Source organism: Ochotona curzoniae, unplaced genomic scaffold (assembly GCF_017591425.1).
Source record: "Ochotona curzoniae isolate NIBS_2020 unplaced genomic scaffold, NIBS_Ocur_1.0 contig_883, whole genome shotgun sequence".
Lineage (NCBI taxonomy): Eukaryota > Metazoa > Chordata > Mammalia > Lagomorpha > Ochotonidae > Ochotona > Ochotona curzoniae.
This window is the reverse complement of record NW_024466599.1, coordinates 26,086,725-26,106,068: the sequence shown is the minus strand read 5'-3', so window position 1 is coordinate 26,106,068 and position 19,344 is coordinate 26,086,725. Positions and strand designations below refer to the sequence as shown.

The 19,344-nt window shown below is 42.4% G+C and overlaps 2 protein-coding genes across 2 annotated transcripts in view; one reads left to right on the top strand and one right to left on the bottom strand.

The window, feature by feature from the left end:
* Positions 1-704: 704 nt before the first annotated feature.
* Positions 705-11,256, bottom strand: GPATCH11 (G-patch domain containing 11). The gene is made up of 9 exons (XM_040993073.1): positions 11,108-11,256; positions 10,441-10,515; positions 8,648-8,874; positions 6,976-7,017; positions 6,119-6,239; positions 5,904-5,994; positions 4,305-4,415; positions 3,386-3,467; positions 705-2,082 (listed from the first exon to the last, which is right to left on the bottom strand). The coding sequence occupies exons 2-9, from the start codon at positions 10,500-10,502 to the stop codon at positions 2,027-2,029; spliced, it is 792 nt and encodes a 263-aa protein (XP_040849007.1). The 5' UTR covers positions 10,503-10,515; positions 11,108-11,256; the 3' UTR covers positions 705-2,026.
* Positions 11,257-11,288: 32 nt separating this feature from the next.
* HEATR5B (HEAT repeat containing 5B) overlaps positions 11,289-19,344 on the top strand; it is a 78,620-nt gene continuing 70,564 nt past the window's right edge. Inside the window, exons 1-5 of the mRNA XM_040993072.1 lie at positions 11,289-11,367; positions 11,916-12,063; positions 14,851-15,062; positions 16,526-16,634; positions 17,193-17,342. Coding sequence (XP_040849006.1) covers positions 11,938-12,063; positions 14,851-15,062; positions 16,526-16,634; positions 17,193-17,342 — 597 coding nt within the window. The 5' untranslated portion in view covers positions 11,289-11,367; positions 11,916-11,937. The remainder of the gene's footprint in view (positions 11,368-11,915; positions 12,064-14,850; positions 15,063-16,525; positions 16,635-17,192; positions 17,343-19,344) is intronic.

The following is a 19,344-nucleotide window of genomic DNA, read 5'->3' as shown; positions in this document are numbered from 1 at the left end:
CAGAGCACTGACGCCCAAGGCCATGGTGACTGTGCAGAATCCTGGGGGAGGGGACTTTGGCACTGTTTGGGCAGAGTTAATACAAATTATTAATAATATATTAACCCATGCATGAGATAGTTAATTTTGCTGTTTTTGAAGGGCAGAGTGACAGAGAACGCAAGTGAGAGAGCAAGTGAACCATCATCCATCTGCTGGTTGACTCCCGAACACGACAATGGCTAACTGGGCCAGACCGGAACTCCACTGGATCTTCCACATGGGTAATAACCGTGCCAAGTACTTGGGCCATCTTCTGTTGCTTCCCCAGGTGCATTAGTGGGGAACTAGATCGGAAATGGAGCAGCCAGGATTCGAACAAAGCTCTAATAACAAGATGTAGACGTTACAGGTGGAGGCTTAACAAAAGGTGCCCAATGCTGACCCCAAGCATAAAAAAATGTTTAAGGACTGGTGTGGTCACATAGCATGCTAATCTGCCTGTGGTGCTAGCATGCCATGTGGGCTCTGGGTCAGGTCCCAGCTGCTCCACTTCCCATTCAGCACCCTGCTAATGGCCTGAGAAAGCAGTGGAGGGTGGTCCAAAGCCATCATGGGAGCCTCAGAAAAAGCTCCAGGCTCCTGGCTTCAGTCCATCCCAGCTCTGACTGTTGTGGCTATTTGGGGAATAAACCAGCAGACTGAAGATCTCTGTCTCTCCCTCTCTCTGTGTAACTCTTTCAAATAAAATAAATCTTTAAAAAAATTTTTTTAAAGATAATGATTTTGACACCTTAGATGGAGCTCGCCAGATCACATAGCTGCATTCAATTAAATTATAAGGAGGCAAAACCACTTCAAAAGTAATGTAAACTACCCAGTAATGGGATGGCTTTCAAGCAACGAGCTCTCTGGGCTGGAAGAACAAGGGCAGCGGTTGAATGACCACCTGCTGGTAATGTTGCCAAGGGAATTCCAAATTCATGAAGTCCTTGGATTCCATATATAAGACTCCTTGCAAATCTTAACTGCCTTTAGCCAAACCTTGCAGCGGATCATTTATGATCAACATGTGCATTGCCATGGAAACTCTATGGCCATCTCTAAAACTGGTTAGAAGTTGCTAGTATTCATGAAACATGCCTCTGATACAAGTCTGACTGGAGTACTCTTTCCTTCCTCCTTAGGCTTGGATGATGGAAGGGAATATTTTACTTCACATACTTTTGGTTTTTCCTTGTGATCGGAGTTTGAGTCCAGTGATCTAGTTAGGAAGTCCCTCAAGCAACATCACTTTTAGTGACCTCAGATTTGACTTTCGAGTGCGCCAGCCAGTGCAGGGTCAGGTTTGGTCCATCAGCTGCACCAACCAACGCTTATACTGGTAGGTGCAGTTGCCTGGTTAATTCTATCTCCAACCCATCTCTCCCGTGAAGTGACAAGTGCTGTGGCCTAGCCTAACCCAGCCAACCACAGGTCCAGTCTTCACACACTCCAATATCTTCTTCTCACAACACAGCAGAAGAGATGGGGAGAAAGCTCTGGCATCTGCTGGTTCACTCTCTAAATAGCCACAATGGCCCTGCTTTTCTGGGCTGAAGCCAGGAGCTTCTTCTGAGTGCTGTGTGGATGAGAGTCCCAAGCCATCTTTTGCCGTTTTCCAGGTGCAGTAGCTGGATTGGAAGTGGAGTAGCTAGGATTCAAACCAGCATCCATTCAGGGTAAGAGTAATGCAAGTGGTAGCTTAACCACTATGGAACAAAGCCAGCCCCTCCCACGTCTAATTTCTCACCAAAGTGAAGAGGGAAATAAGACTGTTACCTGTTGGTATCCTTTTACCCCATAAGTATCACAATACAGCCGTACATTGCAATTGTCCATGTTGATGATACAGTCTGTATTATTTCTTTCAAGGCAGTAAAACAGTTATATAGCCCAATGCACAAATGACTTCCAAAATATAAAAAGAACAAAGCATTATATGAAGCCCCCAACCTCTTTTTTTTTTTAACAAGCATGAAAAATCTCTACTTTATTGGGAATGATTTTAGTCGTGATCTGCGGAAGTTGGTCCTGGGCAATTCGAAGACAGGTCTTCTTTATCTGCAATTTATGTGAGAGAAATAAAAGATCATTGTTACTTTTACAGCAAAAGAGTCTGGACAATTGTTTTAATATCTCTTGCATTTTGCCTGGCTGTATTTCCTATTTACTTTACTAAACAAACCAGGAAAAAAGAAAAGCGACAATAAAAGAACATTCTTCACTTCAAATATACCACAGCCCTTAAAACACAAGATAGTAAAGGCAAGTTGTACACGTGTGTTAGGAGAGGATGCTCCTGGCTCTAGGATCCATCTGGCCAAGTGGAGTGGAAACACTGATTCAGGGACAATATTCCAACTACATAAAAACAAGTTCTTGAAACTTAACACAAATATCTTTCAAATATCTGCAGCCTAATAAAGAAAAAACCTAGGGGTAGCAAAACAGCTTATTTGGCTAATACAACACTGGCATCCCATATAGGTGTTGGTTGTGCCCCACCTGCTCCACTTCCCATCCAGCCCCCTGCTTATGGCCTGGCAAAGCAGCAGAGGATGTCCAAGTCCTTGGGACCCTGCACACACTGGGAGACCTGGAAGAAGCTACTAGCTCCTGCTTTCAGATTGGCTTGACTCTGGCCATTGAGGCCATTTGGGGAGTGAACCAGCAGATAGATCTTCCTCTCTGTCTCTATAAATCTGCCTTTCCAATAAAAACACATCTTTAATAACAACAACAAAACACACACATACACATAAAACAAAGCATGTTCTTAGAATAAACTCATTCATTTTTCTTTCATAAGCTATTTCAAAATTACTTCTTTTGAAATGAAACAAAAAGTTCCTTCTGCACACTGTTTCTAAAAGCTTCAAAGGAATTTTAATAAGGGCTCAATTATTTCCATATCCACTGTTGCTTTTCTTTTTTAAAACATTTATTTCTTGGAAATGCATAGTGATAGAGGGAGACAGAAAGAATCTTCCAACTGCTGGTTGACCCCAGATGCCCCAAACAACTGGGGTGAGCCAGGCTGAGGTCCAGAATTTCAGCACAGACTTAAAACTAAGGTTATCATCTGCTGTTTCCCAGGCATATTAGCAGAAGCTGGATTGGAAGCAAAGGCAAGACTGGATCCCAACAGTTTGACATGGGATGTGGGCATCTCAAATGTCAGCTTAACCCTCAGTGCCATAAAATCCACCCCTACCCGCTATCTTTAAGACAACGGTCACACATCTGAGTAGAACAAGGGATCTTGATCTTGATCTTGTGTGTGCACGCATGCGTGAGAGCAATCTAACTTTACTGAAAACCAAAAAGCATGCATATTCAGTATTTCTTGAAAGTATCTTCTTACCTTCATAGGCTGTTCCACACCAAATGCAATATAAATGCTCTTCTCTTAAGTAACTAGTCAGTATTTGTAATTTTTCTACTACCTAGAAACAAAACACAAGTTATTAGTAGCTAACATTGACTAGAACCTTGATATCCTGGCACTTAGGTTATGCTAAAACAACTCAACGCCTTAAAGCTTCTGCTAAATACTCCCAGCAGTTATTAGCGATATCAAGAGCAGAAGTTCACTAGCCATCGTGACACTTTCACAAGTCTAGTAGCTACAAGGGACACCACTTACCAACACTGAAAAAGTAGTTCAGAGCTGGCTCTTATTCTAATTAGTATTCTTAAAGCACCCCTTCTATCTTCAAGGTCTATCTCCCTAAGACAGGATACAGGTTAACAATGTCTTCTGCCATAAAGGTTCTTATCAATGGCTTTCCAGTTAAGTAACACCTAGGTTTTTCCAACTGTGAATGTGTCCATGAATCTCTTATTTACAAGTAAACACAGGAATGTTCTTTCTTGAATAACTCCCACTCCACTTTGAGTGTGCTTTCTCTTTTGTTTCATTTTTGGGTTGCAGAAAACAAGGAATTAATAAAACCAATTCACACTTGCAGCCATTCTGTCATCAAAAATAAAGCTGAGGTGGCAGGGTAAGTGAAACTAAGGGGGAAAATTACACAAAAGTTTTGGTTTGGGGATAATAAAATAATCCTATAGTGCAGCACATCTAATTAGATACTTTTCCTTTGGGTGCCAGTTAGCGTTCCATTTCTGATTGTTCCAAGGGCATCTGGGAGACAGAGGCCAAGGATACCACTAAGCAAGTATAATGCACAGAACAACTCCTGCAACAGTTATCCAGCTCTGAATGTGAGCAGTACTAAGGCTGAGACACCTGCTAGAAAAGAAACGGTGCACCAACATACACTTAAATCTTCACTCTTATACTCATCTTCATCCTCTTCCTTTTCTTCCTCTTCTTCAGTCTCTTCCTCTGGCCTCAACCAGTACCATGCCTCTCTGGGAACTTGAATATTCTGAAAGTGCAGAATAAGTCTCATTAAGTACAGCTAAGCACCAGCCCCCTCTCCCAAGTGCGTTTGTACCAACATGTATTCCTGCTTCGGATGTGTATTTACGGAGAGTTGGTTTAACAGTGAAGAACTGTACTATGAGCTGTGGAGATGCACAGGCCAATCAGAGTCCTGTCTCCAGCCTGCTGCTGACAGGCTAACAGGAAAGACGCACTATGAATACAAACAATACATGTAAGCCAAGAAACCAAGAGTGTCACAAAACGCTTTCAAAATGAAGACCCGTGGGAATACAGAAGAGTGAGTGACTGCTTCCAGCAGTGTATGAGAGAGAAACTGTATACTTTGAGACTTTAAATAAAGCTATTTTAAAAAAGCAAATATAAATTTTTTAAAAAACCAAATGTGAAATGGGCAACATTTTCCCTTGATTTTACCAGTTAGAAACACATAGGGACTGAAAACAGGGAAACTGAATAGGGACTGAAAACAGGTTATTCTGGTTAATCAAATATTATAAAGAACAGAAATTCCATACATTTCAAATTTAATTTACCCATTTTCTTGAAAATGAAAGGCAGATAGAGACACAGAAGAAAAAGAGTGAGAAAGAGACAGATATTTTATTCTCCCATTTGGTGATTCACTTCCCAAATGCTCTCAAGAGCCCTGGCATGGCCAGAGAAAGGCAGGAGCTGAGAACTCCATCTGTGTCTCCCTGGTGACAGGAGCCCAGACACTGAGCCAGGACCTGCTGCTTCCCAGGACACATCAGCAAAACCTAGACCGCAAGCAGAGTGGCTGGGACTCAAACCAGTATGCTGACATGGGATGTGGACTTTTCAAGAGCCAACTTAACTCCTTGCGCCAGAATGGCCACCCCAGTTTGTCTTTGTTTTATAAGATTTGTTTATTTATATAGAATTCAGAAGGACACACAGAGGACAGAGAGAGAGAGAGAGAGAGAAAGAGAGAGAGAAAGAGAGAGAGAAAGAGAGAGAGAGATATTTCAGCTATTGGCTTACTCCCCAAACGCCTGCTACAGTCAAAGCCAGGCCAGGCAGAAGCCAGGAGCAAGGAACTCCATCCAGGGCTCCCATGTGAGTGCAGGAACCTTTGTACTCAGGCCATCATTTGTGCGTCTTGGGTGCTTTAGCTGGAAGGTGAACTGGAAGCACGAAACAGCTAGGATTTGAACCAGGTACTCTGATATGGGATGCCATCATCCCAAGCAGGGGGTCAACGTGCTATTTGCCCACCTAGTACTCCAATTCTGAATAATCAACAGCCAAATAAGCAGACAGCAGTTAAATGAAACACACCATCTAACTCTCACTGATAATACAGATAACTCAGGTTCCATTATCACAGGTTACAGTTTAGTACTGCACAGTAAATGAAAGCTTTAATAAGTAGAAGGCTAAATATATCAGACTTAAGATACAAACTATGCTGAGTTCCAAAACATGCATGAGAAAGGAAAAAGCTTGCCTTCTGGGAATCCAACTGTTGGCAGGCTCGCTGGCTTCTTTTCAGATCTCCTTCTTGCTTCATCTCCTCCTGTTTATTTTTAAGTCGCATTCTTTGGAAGATAAAATCAAGTATTAATTAACCATCTATATACTCATTTTCCATGCCCAAGGACCAGAAAACATCCCACAGGAAAGAGGAGATGGTACGTGAACAAGCTCAATACAAAGTGTTACCGAAATTGTTCTGCAGCTCTCTCTGCAGCTTGGTTCTGCACCTGGACCTTTCTTCTGTAGCTTTCTAGTTTTGCCTCTGCTTTCCGTTTTAATAACGCCTCATGACCAAGGCCACCTTTTCCTGTTTACACAGAAAATTCTGATGAGGAACTTACTTTGTACTTCAAAACATATTATGGCATAGCAGGTAAAACATCTGCCTATGATGCTGGCATCCTTTATGGGCTGCGCCACTCAACATCGGCTCCCTGCTAATGCCCTGGGAAAGTATAAGACAGGCCAAAGGGTTGGGCCCCTGCACTCATGTGGCAGACCAGGAAGAAGCTCTTGGCTCCTGGCTTTGGCCATTGTGGCCATTTTGGGGGTGAACCACTCTGACTAAAATAATCATACAAAAATCTTTAATATACTTGTGAGTATAATAAACACTTTCTTCCTTGAATTTAGCTAAAGTATTGTGCAGAATATTTAACTTTTAGGACACATCAACATATCAAAATAGTACACTGAAATAGTGGGCTGGTGTTTAGGCTCCCACCACCTATATGGAAGACCTCAGTGAAGCTCCTGGCTTTAACTGGGCACAGCCCTGGCGCTTTCCACGAATGAACCAGCAAATGGAAGATCTCTCTGTCTATTTCTCCAACTCTTTCAAACATAATTATTGTGCTTTCGTGATTACACCAAGTTTTACACATATTTTTGTAAGTTAGAAGTTTAACGAAAAATTTCAATGAAGGCTTCTTGTGATAACAACTTTAACCATACCAGCATAAAAAAGTATTTATTAACCAAATATTTATAATACATCTAAGTGTAATTACTGCTGATAAAAATACACAAAAATAATTCCATACCTGTTTTGACATTGAGAGGAATAGGTTCAACAATACCATCTCCTAAAAGAGAGAACAAAACACAGACTACTTTAGAAATTCTTTCCTAAATTACAGGGCAAGGACAGTGTTTCCCAACATTTCTATCAGAGGACTTGATAGAAACAGCTTCAAAACAGCTCATGGAAAGACAGGTATCTGGCAGTGGGGTTAAGATGCCTCACAGTCATTCACAGGCTTGGGTCCTGGCTTACTCAGCAACCCATCAGCTCCCTGTGAAAGTGCACGCTGGGAGATAGCAGGTGACAGCTCAAGGCCTTGTGTCGCTGCCACTCACATGGCAGGCCAGACTGAATTCCTGGCTGCAGATTTTGTCTCTGCCCAGCCCCAGCCATTATGAATCAGCAGATGGGAGACTGGTGTGTGATTTTTCTTTAAAAAATACAATAAACGTATTTTTTTACAAAATCATGTAAAATTGTGATTTAAATGTAACATGCATCCTGCATGAACTTTGCGAAGCCTCCACCCCTTTCCTGTCCGTATCGCCAACAATTAAAGTGATGTTCAATACTGCAGTCTATGAGGAGGAACTCAGAAAGTTCACGGAAGGCGTAGGTTATGAAAAAGCTTCACAGACATTTGAAACTTTTTATATTAAACTAAATTTGTCTCTTAAGTCTATTTTCCATGAACTTTTAAAATTATCCTTGTATATACACTAGATTACTTCTCTTAACTTTGAATTCCACATCATCAATTAGGCTAGCTCACAGCTTCTTATGCCACTCTAAAAAGTAGCAATGCCAGAAATGGCCACTTCGCTTAGTGGTTAAGAGGCCCACCTCCCACATGAGTGTCTGGGTTTGATTTCTGGCTCTATCTCCTGACTTTAACCTCCTGCCAATGCAGAATCTCTGAGGCAGCAGTTCATGGTGCAGTAACAGGGTGCCAGGCACCCACATGGGGAAGCTAGGCTGTGTTAACAGATTCCGGCTCACTCCTAGTCTAACCCCAGCCACCTGTGGAGTAAACCAGCACATAGGAGCTTTGTCCCTGTCTGTAAAATTAAAAAAAAAAAATCAAACAAACAAAGAAAAAATGTTAAGAAGACACGATACTGGAATGTGTAAGTCGAGGAGAACGGAAGCCTTCAAGGAAAGCAAAGCATTGCTATATGAAGATGAAAACAATTACAACAAAGGAGGGAGGAGAAGAAAATCAAAATGCAAAAGCTACTGAAAATACACAGTGTCAAATTTATGACACAGTTTCATTTCCCTAAAAGAGAGACGGGAACCAGCTTCTCTAACTGGACAGTCTAAGGCAGCTGCCACGTTGCTCAGCCATCATCCTCACTGTTCACTGTCCTTCGACTGCTTTGCACTTCTCAGCCCACCTTTTGTCATCATTCCTCGCAGCTTGCATTGTAAGCCACATCCACTTCCCGGTTGTTAAAGCCTTCAAAGCCAAGCTGGGCGGATAAGTAGCTCTTAATGCTATATGTACTTTTTAAAATAGACATGGGGAGATGAAACTTCTCTATAATCTTTGCTACCATGTAAGAGAGCAAGCAGTGTAAGCCTTCATCTATCGCAGATGGATAAAGACTAACGCATCAGTTCTGACCATCAAAGGCTCACCGTTGAGAGGGCAGGAACACCTAGCTAGTTCTGTTCTGAATGTGACTTACCACTTTTGCCAAGAGCCTGACCACTTTTATATCCCATCTTTTGGAGCAAGGCAAATCCTTTGTTTTCACAGCCTAATGCATTCTTCAACCCAATATCACGTCTTTCTTGTTCTTCTTGTTTTACACTCTTCTGTCTATTCTTCAAATTGGCCTCCTGTTGCTTTTCTTCTTTTCGACGGGCTTCTCGAATTTGCCTTAGCATTGGCAATCCTGGTCTGATGTCTTCTCTGAACAATAAGGGAGGAAAGGTTATTTTAGATAAGTGTATGGGAGCTTTCTCTTCACTTGCTACTTACTTTACCTGAGTTAGTTTCTCAGTATTTCAGTATTACTCTTTTTTTAAAAAACATTTATTTATTTACTGGAAAGTCAGATATACAGAGAGGAGGAGAGACAGAGAGGAAGATCTTGAGTCTGATGATTCACTCCTCAAGTGAGCGCAACAGCCGATGCTATGCCGATCCAAAGCCAGGAACCAGGAACTTCTTCCGGGTCTCCCACACGGGTGCAGGGTCCCAAAGCTTTGGGCCGACCTGGACTGCTTTCCCAGGCCACAAGCAGGGAGCTGGATGGGAAGCGGGGCTGCTGGGATTAGAACCGGCACCCATATGGGATCCCGGGCGCATTCAAGGTGAGGACTTTAGCCACTAGGCCATGCCGCCGGGCCCTCAGTACTACTCTTAAGACCATCCTTGCTATCATGGATAATGTTACCAGTGATCTCTGAGGAAACCTATTTTAGTAGAAAGTCACGAAAATAGTACCAGATTGCAGCAAACTAAAGAAAATATAGAGTTCAAGACCTCAGAAACAATATGTTTCAACTAATTTATTATGAGGGTCACAATAACGAAAAAAAAAGCTCAACAGTAGCTAGATGAGACAATAAAAGGAAAATGGTTAACATTAAAGGGAGGAAGGTGTTTCCAGTATCTTTGTATGCATAGTGCTTCCACATGGCAAAAAGAACAATTTTCCAACTTCATATAAAATCAATGTCATGGGCTAGTGGCTAAAGTCCTCGCCTTGCATGTGCCAGGATGCCATATGGGCAACGCTTCATGTCCTGGCTGCTCCACTTCCCATCCAGCTCCCTGCCTGTGGCCTAGGAAAGCAGTGAAGAAAGGCCCAAGGCTGGGGACCTGCACCCACATGGGAGACCTGGAAGAGCTCCTGGCTCCTTACTCTGGATCGGCTCAGCTCCAGCCATTGCAGCTACTTTGGGAGTGAAGCATAGGATGGAAGATCTTTCTGTCTTTCCTTCTCTCTGTAAATCTGACTTTCCAATAAAAATAAATAAATCCTTAAAAATAAAATCAATGTCATCACTTAGGTGTTTGTTACAGCAGTTAGGCTGCAGATACCCATGTCCCATAACAGAATGCTTAGTTGGGTCTGTGGCCATATCACCCTTAGCGGGCCTGATCTCATCTGATCTTAGAAGCTAAGCAGGGTTGGGCCTGATTAATACTTGGCTGGGAGAATGCTTGGTTGGAATTCCAGCTCCACTACTTCTGATTCAGTTTCCTGCTAAGGCACACACTGGGAGCTCAAGTATTGGGGTGCCTGCCCCCATTTGGGAGACCCAGATGGAATTTGGGCTCCTGGCTTCAGCCTGGTCCAGCCTTGGCTGTTGCAGGAATTTGGGCAGTGAAACAACAGATGGTAGGTCTCACTCTGTCTAGCTCATTGTCTATCTCTCTGCAAGGGCATTTTAAACATGACTAAAATCAATGTCATTAGCACTCCATAGGCCCTACACATCATCACATTCAGTGTATACATTTACTTACTGAACATTAATGAAGGAATCTGACATATAGTCGTCTTCATCTTCTGCCATGATCAACTTCATATGCTAAAAGTATCTATAAATCAAATAGAAAAAAATTATATATATATGAAATATTTGCATATATAAATACACACACATTTAGTTTATCAGTGGAAATACCCCTTTATGTATGACCAGGCATGAATGATCTCCACGACTCAACTGTATTCAAGCACTGTCGACATTCTTCTCTGTGCTCTCACATTCTATAATCCAAACTGCTCCTTGCCTTCTTCCCCAAATTCCAAATCACTTAAGTCCCCTGCATTTCTATCCTAATGTTACTTCCATCTCCACCTCCCAGAGCTCTTAGGAACTTGTATCAATTCTTTTCCGTCATATTCCCCACAGATGTGTCTTAATACACACAGAGTATCTCGCTACACAGCTAAGGGGCGAGGACTAAGTCGTCGGATGCACAGGAGAGAGGCGGCAAGAACAGCTTCAGGACCAAATATTTGCCCCAGAACTCGCTGATGCTCACCTCCCACGTCCCCCGGGGTCTACGAGCTTCTCACAGACACGACCACCTGAGGATGAGGCGGTGGTAGACAGGACAATAGCGTAGTCGCAGCCGGTTCACACACCGTTTCTATCTTTCCAGCCCGAAATCCCTATCCCCTTACCTGAGCGCTCTACAGGTTCTGGACCGGCTGGGGAGCGCGCTCTGCGCATGCGCCCGCTACCTTGCGCAGAAGAAACCAATCTGCGCCTCCGCCTCGGGGGCCAGGAGGACAGGATGAATGCGCTTGCGCAAGAGCAGCCTTCCGCGCACGCGCAGTCTCTTCGCTTCCTCCTGGCCAGGGTGCGGGAGGCGGGGCATCCGGGTCCCTTGGCGGCTGCTGTGCGCCGGAGCTCAGCTGACCGGCTTCTGTCGCCCTAGGAGGTGAGGGCGTCCCCTGCACCCCCAAAGCGTGCATAGTGACACGCAGCCCCCCTCGTCGTTCCCTCGGACGCTCTCCGAGGGGCGGACGGGCATCCGAGGTCCTCAGGGACGTTGTCCGCTTTCTCGCCTGCGCCGCGTGCGTTTGACAGCTGGAGGAACCCGGAGACGGGGGGCTGGCCGCCGGGGGAGGACCTCGGGGTCCTCGCGTGGTCAGGGGAGCCCGGCAGGCCGCAGTGCGCCGGGCCTCGGCCGGGGTGGTCCAGGGACGCTGCCGCCCCGGCGGGTTAAGGCGCCGGGCGTGAGCAGGCCTGCCGGGGAGGAGGGTCTCGGTGACCAGGTGGGCTAGTGACGTACCCCTTGCTGGGCGCACGTCGTAGGTGAAGAAACATCTTTCCCGCAGCATTTCGTTATCCTCCCTTTGGGTTTGTACCACTGTCCCTTCCAAGTTCTCAGATTTGTCCTCCGAGAAGTTGGGGTTTTGCTCCGATAGAAGGCCAGGTCGTGCTGTGCCTTTCCTGACCGTGTGTGCTTCCGACTGTCCACTGCAGGTGGGCGTTTCCCACGTCGCTCATGGAGTTAGCCCACAGCCTGTTGCTCAATGAAGAAGCTTTGGCTCAAATCACCGAGGCCAAGAGACCCGTTTTCATCTTCGAATGGTTGCGATTTCTTGACAAAGTCCTTGTGGCTGCCAACAAGGTATGGTGTTGCTCTGCTTCTGGTTGCATTGACAGTAGGAATTTACGTGTTAGTAATTTAAATAAAAATGCAGATTATATTTCGGAAAGCTTGCGGGTCGCTCGTGCACCTGCAGAAGGTCCCACAAAGGGAATTTCTCATCCGTCCACGTTCGATTCTGTGGCAAACCCGAAACACCCCTCACGCTGAGCTGTTGCTCGGCTTGTGTCTACAGCACAGCTGACCGTGGCTCGAAGGCAAACTTCAGGTCATCACTTTAAGTTGATCATTGCTAGGTGTGTGAGTCTTCATTTACTCCCTCCATTTCTGGTGCAGATTCCCCTGCCCACAAATACGCTGGGATTCTCTCAGTCTTTTCTTTCAGAGAATAAACCTCCGGTTTTCCAGAATGTAGCAGAAAGGACTCACAAGGGGGCTTTTTGGCTTGGTGGTCAAGGGTGCTGCTGGTGGTACCACGCATCCCACGTTGGGATTCTCTCACCTGTGTCCTCCAGGGCCCCTCTGTTGTTGCACATGACAAGATTTCATCCTTCATATAGCTGACTCGTGTTCCATTTTGTGTAGAACCGCCTTTCTTTCCCATTGTCAGGTTGTACCCATTTCTGGCTGTAAGGAGAAGTGCTACAGTGGACATGGGCATGCCAGTGACCCTGAAATGAAAACATTTTCTTTGGATGTAAACCCTGTGGTGGGATGGCTGGGTCAGACAGCAGTTGTATTTTATTGTTTTTGAGGGAGCTCCATACTGGTTTCCATAGTGTCTAATAATTTGCATTGCTATAAGTTTTCCTCTTAGTACTGTTTTTGCCTTATTTGTTAGGTTTTGGTATGTTACTTCTATTTTCAATCTTGCAAGAAATTTTTAAGTTGTGTCCTTAGTCTCTTTCACAGCTCATTGGTTGTTCAGCAATAGATTATCTTATTTTACTTTATTTATGTGGTTTCAATAATTTTTGCTTGTTAATGATTTCTAGCTTTATTGCATTGTGGCCGTAAAAGATGCCCAGTATGTTTTGTGCGTGTGTGTGTGTGTTTTCTGGTTTCGTGGCCTAGCATATGATTTCTCCTGGAGAATATTGCATGTGCTGTTGAGAAAACTCTGTGTTCTGTAGCTGCTGGGTGGACTGTTCCTAGGTGTCTGTTAGGAAGAGTTGCTCTCAGCTACAACTTAACCCAGCTGTTTTCTTGTAGATTTTCTGTCTCAGTGATCTGCACATTTCTCAAGGTGGGATGTTAAAATCCCCTACTCTCTTGTTTTTTTAATTAGAAAAGCAGAGTTACAGAGAGTAGGAAAGATAGAGATCTTCCTTCCTCTGATTCACTCCCCCAAATGGCCACAGTGGCCGAAGCTGAGCTGATCTGAAGCCTGGAGACACTTCTTCTGTTTTCCCACATGGGTGCAGGAGTCTAGGGACTTGAACCATCCTCCACTGCTTTCCCAGGCTGTGAGTAGGGAGCTGGATTTAAAGTGGTACAGTCAGCACTTGAACTGGTGTCCATATAGGATGCCGGCACCAAAGGCAGAAGCTTAGCCTTCTATGCCCAGGACCCCAGCCCTTATGGTCTCCTACTCTTATTGTATTATTCGGTTTTTCCCTTTAGATCTGTTAATCTTTATGTAGTTAGTATTGCAGTATTACAGTTGTTATTTTCTCTTGCTGAGCTGAATCCTTTATCGTTACATAATGAACATTCTTAATTCTATTTAGTGCTTTTGATTTAAAGTATATTTTGCCTGATAGTACGACTGCTCCTGCTGTCTTTGGAGTTCATTTGCATGGAATCTTACTCTGTCTTTTCACCTTGAGTCTATGCATGTCCTTAGAGGCAAAGTGAAATCTTTGTAAGTTACATGTACTTGTGCTTTTCTTTTCTTTTTTTTTTTTTAAAGAATTACTGGGAGAGAGAGAGAGAGAGATAGAAACAGATATTCCATTTGCTGGTTTACTCCTCCAATATCAGCAATGGTCAGAGATGAACTTGGAGCCAGGAGCTCCTTTTGGGTCTCCCATGGGTGTTTAGGCTCTCAAAGGCTTGGCGGTCTTCCACTGCTTTCCCAGGCATAAGCAGAGAGCTGGGTCAGAAGTGGAGCAGCCGGGACACATACTGGTGCACCTGTAGGATGCTGGTGCCATAGGACGGAGAGTTAAGATGCTGCACCACTCTGCCAGCCACAAATGAAATACAGAGTTTGTGTGCTGGAGCACGAAAGGCCACATGATTAGTCCTTTCTGCCATTCTCACTTTATTTTCTGCTACTTTCTTACTCCACTCTTGTATGATTGGCCTTTCGGACCACAGTTATGATAGGCATGTTTCAAACTTAAGACTTGTTTTCTGCCAGAGAATTTTCCCATAGGTCACTGTTAAATATATCTAACACTTCACTTTTTTCCTAGAGGTTTATTTTCTTTTTATTTGAAAGGCAGATTTTATGTAGGGAGAAGGAGAGGTAGAGATTCTTTCATTTACTGGTTCACTCCTCCAATGACCACAGTGTCCAGAGCTGGGCTGGTCTGAAGCCAGCAGTCTCCTTTGGGTGTCCCTCATGGGAGCAGAGACCCAACAACTTGGGACATCTTGTGCTGCTTTTCCAGGTGCTCTAGCAGGGAGCTAGACCAGAAGTGGAACAACTGGGACTTGAACTGGTCCCCAATATGGGATGCTTTACTGATTACACCACAATGCCAACCCCAAGTCATTTTAATACTGGCTAAAAGGTAACAGAAGCATATATAAGAAAAACCATGTTGATGTTCTTTTCTTTTTCTTTTTTTTTTTTAACAGACTGATGTAAAGGAAAAACAGAAAAAACTTGTTGAACAATTAACTGGATTAATAAGTAGTTCACCTGGACCACCTACACGAAAATTGTTAGCAAAAAATCTTGCAGCCCTTTATAGCATTGGGGATACTTTTACAGTTTTTCAAACACTTGATAAATGTAATGATATTATTAGAAATAAAGATGACACTGCTGCCTACCTACCAACAAAATTGTAAGTACTTAGTTTGATAGGGACCCTTGAAGTTTTATTTGTTCTTTTTTTAAATTATTTTAAAAAAATTTTATTGGAAAATTAAATATACAGAGAGGAGGAGAGACACAGAGAAATACCTTCCATGCACTGAATCACTCTCCAAGTGGCCTCAATGGCTGGAGCTGTGCTGATATGAAGCCAGGAGACAGGAGCTTCTCACAGGTCTCCCACGTGGGTGCAGGATCCCAAGGCTTTGGGCCGTCCTTCACTGCTTTTCCAGGTTACAAGGAGGGAGCTGGATGGGAAGTGGAGCAGCCCGGATACAAACCAGCACCCATATTAGATTCCAGTGGATGCAAGGCCAGGACCTTAGTCACTGGGATACCGTGCTGGGCAAAAAAAAAAAAAAAAAGAACTTATTTGCATCAGATTTATATTACTTTCATAAAGATGCAAAATAGAGGAGGAGAGACCAAGTTGCTGGGGAAAGATAAGGAGTTCAGTTTTTGGCAGGCTGATTTTAAACTCAGTCTAATATACTTATAGTGTATATGTACTGTTCACTCTTAAGTATAGCATGCTGCCGGAAATCCTGGTCTGGATTTCAGAGATTTAAGTTGCAGATATGGCTTTGTTGAGTAGAGAATGGAGATGTGGAGGTAGGCTGAACCCTTTGATATAAATAGATTTATCTAGGAAATGTGTGTTTGAGCAGAGAAAATGGCCGGAGATGCTGTTCTAGACAACCAACAGTTAAGAATCCTGAGACAGTGGAGTTGATAGAGGACATCTAGAAATTATGCTGGAACTGGACACTGATTTCTAGGTCTGTTTTCGATTACCTAGATACGGTATGATTAGATTTTGTGTTGTTGGATACAGATGCAGATCTGAAAAGTTGCAGAGGACATTGGAGGGTGTTCTGTATTCTGGAGTTGAGGCTGTGCTAATACTTTTGTGATGTATTTCTCCTCTGCTTAGCAAGCATATGTATAACTTTGTAGTTAATTTTTATTATATATCAATGATTATTCATATGTGAATTCCAGTGAATTCATGAGTTCTGTTTAGGAATTTTCTGATGTATTCTGGCATGTGGCTGCAATCATTTTTAATGCCATCAACCTGTCGAGCATTTCACAAAGCTTGGGATTTAAGGTCAGAGGGTGAAGGTGATGACCTGATTTTACTGTTTTATGTGTATAATTCTGGGCTAATTACTTACCCTCTCTCATCCCAAGTTTAACTTGATCGATTCACATAGATGTTAGATGGCAGATTCTAGTATCTAGGCACAGATATGCCAGAATCTAAAGCATGTGGTTGTAACAACAACTCCTTTGCCCTCTAAGCCAAACCCACAGCTATTCGCTCACTGTTGACATGGGTGGTGGTGGGGGGGAGGGTGCTTCCTTTCCCCTGAAAATGAGAATAATACAGTGAAAGTATATTATAAACCTGAACCTGACCACTTTCTGCAGGGCTGCAGTGGCTTGTGTTGGAGCATTTTATGAAAAAATGGGAAGAATGTTAGGCAGTGCTTTTCCAGAAACTGTCAATAATCTTTTGAAGTCTCTGAAAAGTGCAGAGGTAAGTTTTACAACAAATATTATTTCAGTGTTTCACTTGTGACAGGAGTTAGATACCAATTAAAATTTTTTTTAGAAAGTTTTTTTTTTCCCTATTCCTAGGGTACTCATATTGCTTAGACAGGGAGATATTTCAAATAAAATTCTTACCTATTCCTTTGATTTTTTTTTTTCTTCTTGTTTGAATGTCTTATGTTATTTGTTACTCTTTATTTAATTTTTGCATTTTTAAGAGTTTGGATAGTAGAAATAGACATTCAAGCTTTTTAATCTGTCTTCCAATTCTCACTGTATTTTACTTCAGTATGTTATGGAAACATTGGAATATATTTATATGTTGTAACCTAGTTTTTCAGAAAAATACCATTTAATTTGAGTTGATTATTCTTACCTTTCATGTATTCTAGAATACCTATCTAATTTTACTTCAGCTATAATGTGTATAGTTTGGAGGTAACACTGATAGGTCCAGGATTAATTTCTTAGCATATTCTTGTAATGAAAATGCAATTTGTTTTTATAATGTAATTTGAAAGTTTTGCTTCATGTACACATCTAGTCTCAAGGACGAAGTGAAATCCTAATGAGTCTTCAGAAGGTCCTCAGCGGACTGGGCGGTGCTGCGGCTTCCTCTCATCGTGATATTTACAAAAACGCCAGGTCGCTGCTGACGGACCGCTCGATGGCCGTGCGATGCGCCGTGGCCAAGGTTAGCGCTCGGCAGCCCGGGGCTGCTGCTCGTCTTCCCTGCTCTTCGACAGGGCGTGGCTTTGTTCTCTTTAAAGTTTTAAGTTATGATTGCTTGTTTTTCTTACCATGTGTTAGTTTTGTCTTGTGTTATTATACATAAATGGAATCACGTGGTATGTATTTTATATGTATTCGTGTTCTTCCTTGTGTTACTCATTATTTTGAGATTCATCCGTGGCGTTACATATGTCAGGAGTTCATTCCTTTGATTACTGATAATTGTGTGGATAGGTCACATTCAATGTTTCCTTCTCAGGAACATTTGAGTTGCATCCAGTTTTGACTAGAACAGAGAAACAACTTTGAATAATTCTGTCCATAGTAGTGCTTTAAAATACACTTTCATTTCACTTGGGTAATGAATAGATTTGCAATGAATAGATTATAGTGTAGATTGGTGTTTAACTTTTTAAGAAGCTACCAAATTGGTTTTTTTTCAATAACTTATTCCATTTTTCTTTCCACTAACAGTGTAAAATAATCCATTTCTTTCATATTCTTACTAACACTTGTTATTCAGTATCTTTATTTTTTTTAAGATTTGTTTTATTTTTATTGCAAAGTCAGATATACAGAGAGGAGAGACAGAGAGGAAGCTCTATCCGATGATTCACCACCTAAGTGACCACAACGGCCGGTGCTGTGCCAATCAGAAGCCAGGAGCCAGGAGCTCTTCCAGGTCTCCCACACAGGTGCAGGGTCCTAAGACTTTGGGCCATCCTCAACTGCTTTCCCAGGCCACAGGCAGGGAGCTAGATGGGAAGCGGGGCTGCCAGGATTAGAACCGACATCCATATGGGATCCTGGCGTGTTGAAGTCAAGGACTTTAGCCGCTAGGCCACCACACCTGGCCCTATTTAGTATCTTTATTTCAGTTTTTATAACAGATTTATTCATACTGATATCTCATTCTGGCTTTAATTTCCATTTTCTCCATGCCAACAATGACCGTAGTTTTCAGTGTTTCTCATTTGTATCTTTTCTAAAGTTAAAGTTTTGTGGATTTTTACATCTTGCTTTATTGATTTTCTGTTTTTTACATTGAGTTTCCAGAGTGCTTTTTAAGACTCTCTCTGTATGCTTTTATCAGGTATATGATTTGTGAACACTTTCTCCCAATCTGTGGCCCATTATTTTGGTCTGAATTGTGACCCTTTTAAGAAGGTTTGAATATTTTCACAGTCTAACATTGTTTTTTGTTACGTGTTTTATAGTGTTAACATGTGAAAACTTTTTTCCCCAAGCCTTTTCCTTTCTCTTTCTGTTTTTATGTGATCCATTTTGAGTTCATTTTTACATGTGGCAAAGAGTCTGAATTGAAATTCTTTTTTTAAAACATGAGTATTTGCTTGTTCTTGTACCACAAAACTTATTTTTCCTTTCCTAAATTGTCTTTGTGCCTTTGTTAAAAATTTCTTGTCCCTGTATGATGGAACCTCAAAAGGTGAAATTAAAATTTAAGTTTAATTGGTGCAAAATTTTTTTTGAAATCCATGAATAGTTTTTTTTTTTTACAATATGTGTTTTTAAATGAACTTTTGAAATTCCCTCATATGAGTTGATTTATTTTTTGATTCTATTCTTTTCCAGTGATAATTTGACTATCTTTATGCCACCAACAGTTTTTTATTGCTGTTTGTGATAAATCTTGAGATCAAGTATTATTTATCCTTAAACTTTGTTCTTCTTCAAAATTCTTGTACCTATCCTTGATCCCTTGCATTTTCAGGTAAACTTGAGAATTAACTTACTAATATCAAATATTCAAACTTGAATTTGACTCAAGTTGAATTAAATGTTCGGTTTCGGTTTTTGTGCTGTGGCATAGTATATGAAGCCAACACCTGCAGTACCAGAATCCCATATGGGTGCCAGTTTGAGTCCCAGCTATTCTGTTGATCCAGTTCCCTGCTGATGTACCTGGGAGAGCAGTGAAGGATGGGCCAAGAGCTTGGGCCTGT

Excerpts from the sequence above, each read along its gene's own strand:
- GPATCH11 (XM_040993073.1), bottom strand. The coding sequence starts at position 10,502 with ATGAAGTTGATCATGGCAGAAGATGAAGACGACTATATGTCAGATTCC. Across the intron at positions 7,018-8,647 it reads TCAGGCTCTTGGCAAAAGTG|GAGATGGTATTGTTGAACCT; the intron begins GTAAGTCACATT and ends TCTCTCTTTTAG. Across the intron at positions 2,083-3,385 it reads GTGTGGAACAGCCTATGAAG|ATAAAGAAGACCTGTCTTCG; the intron begins GTAAGAAGATAC and ends CATAAATTGCAG.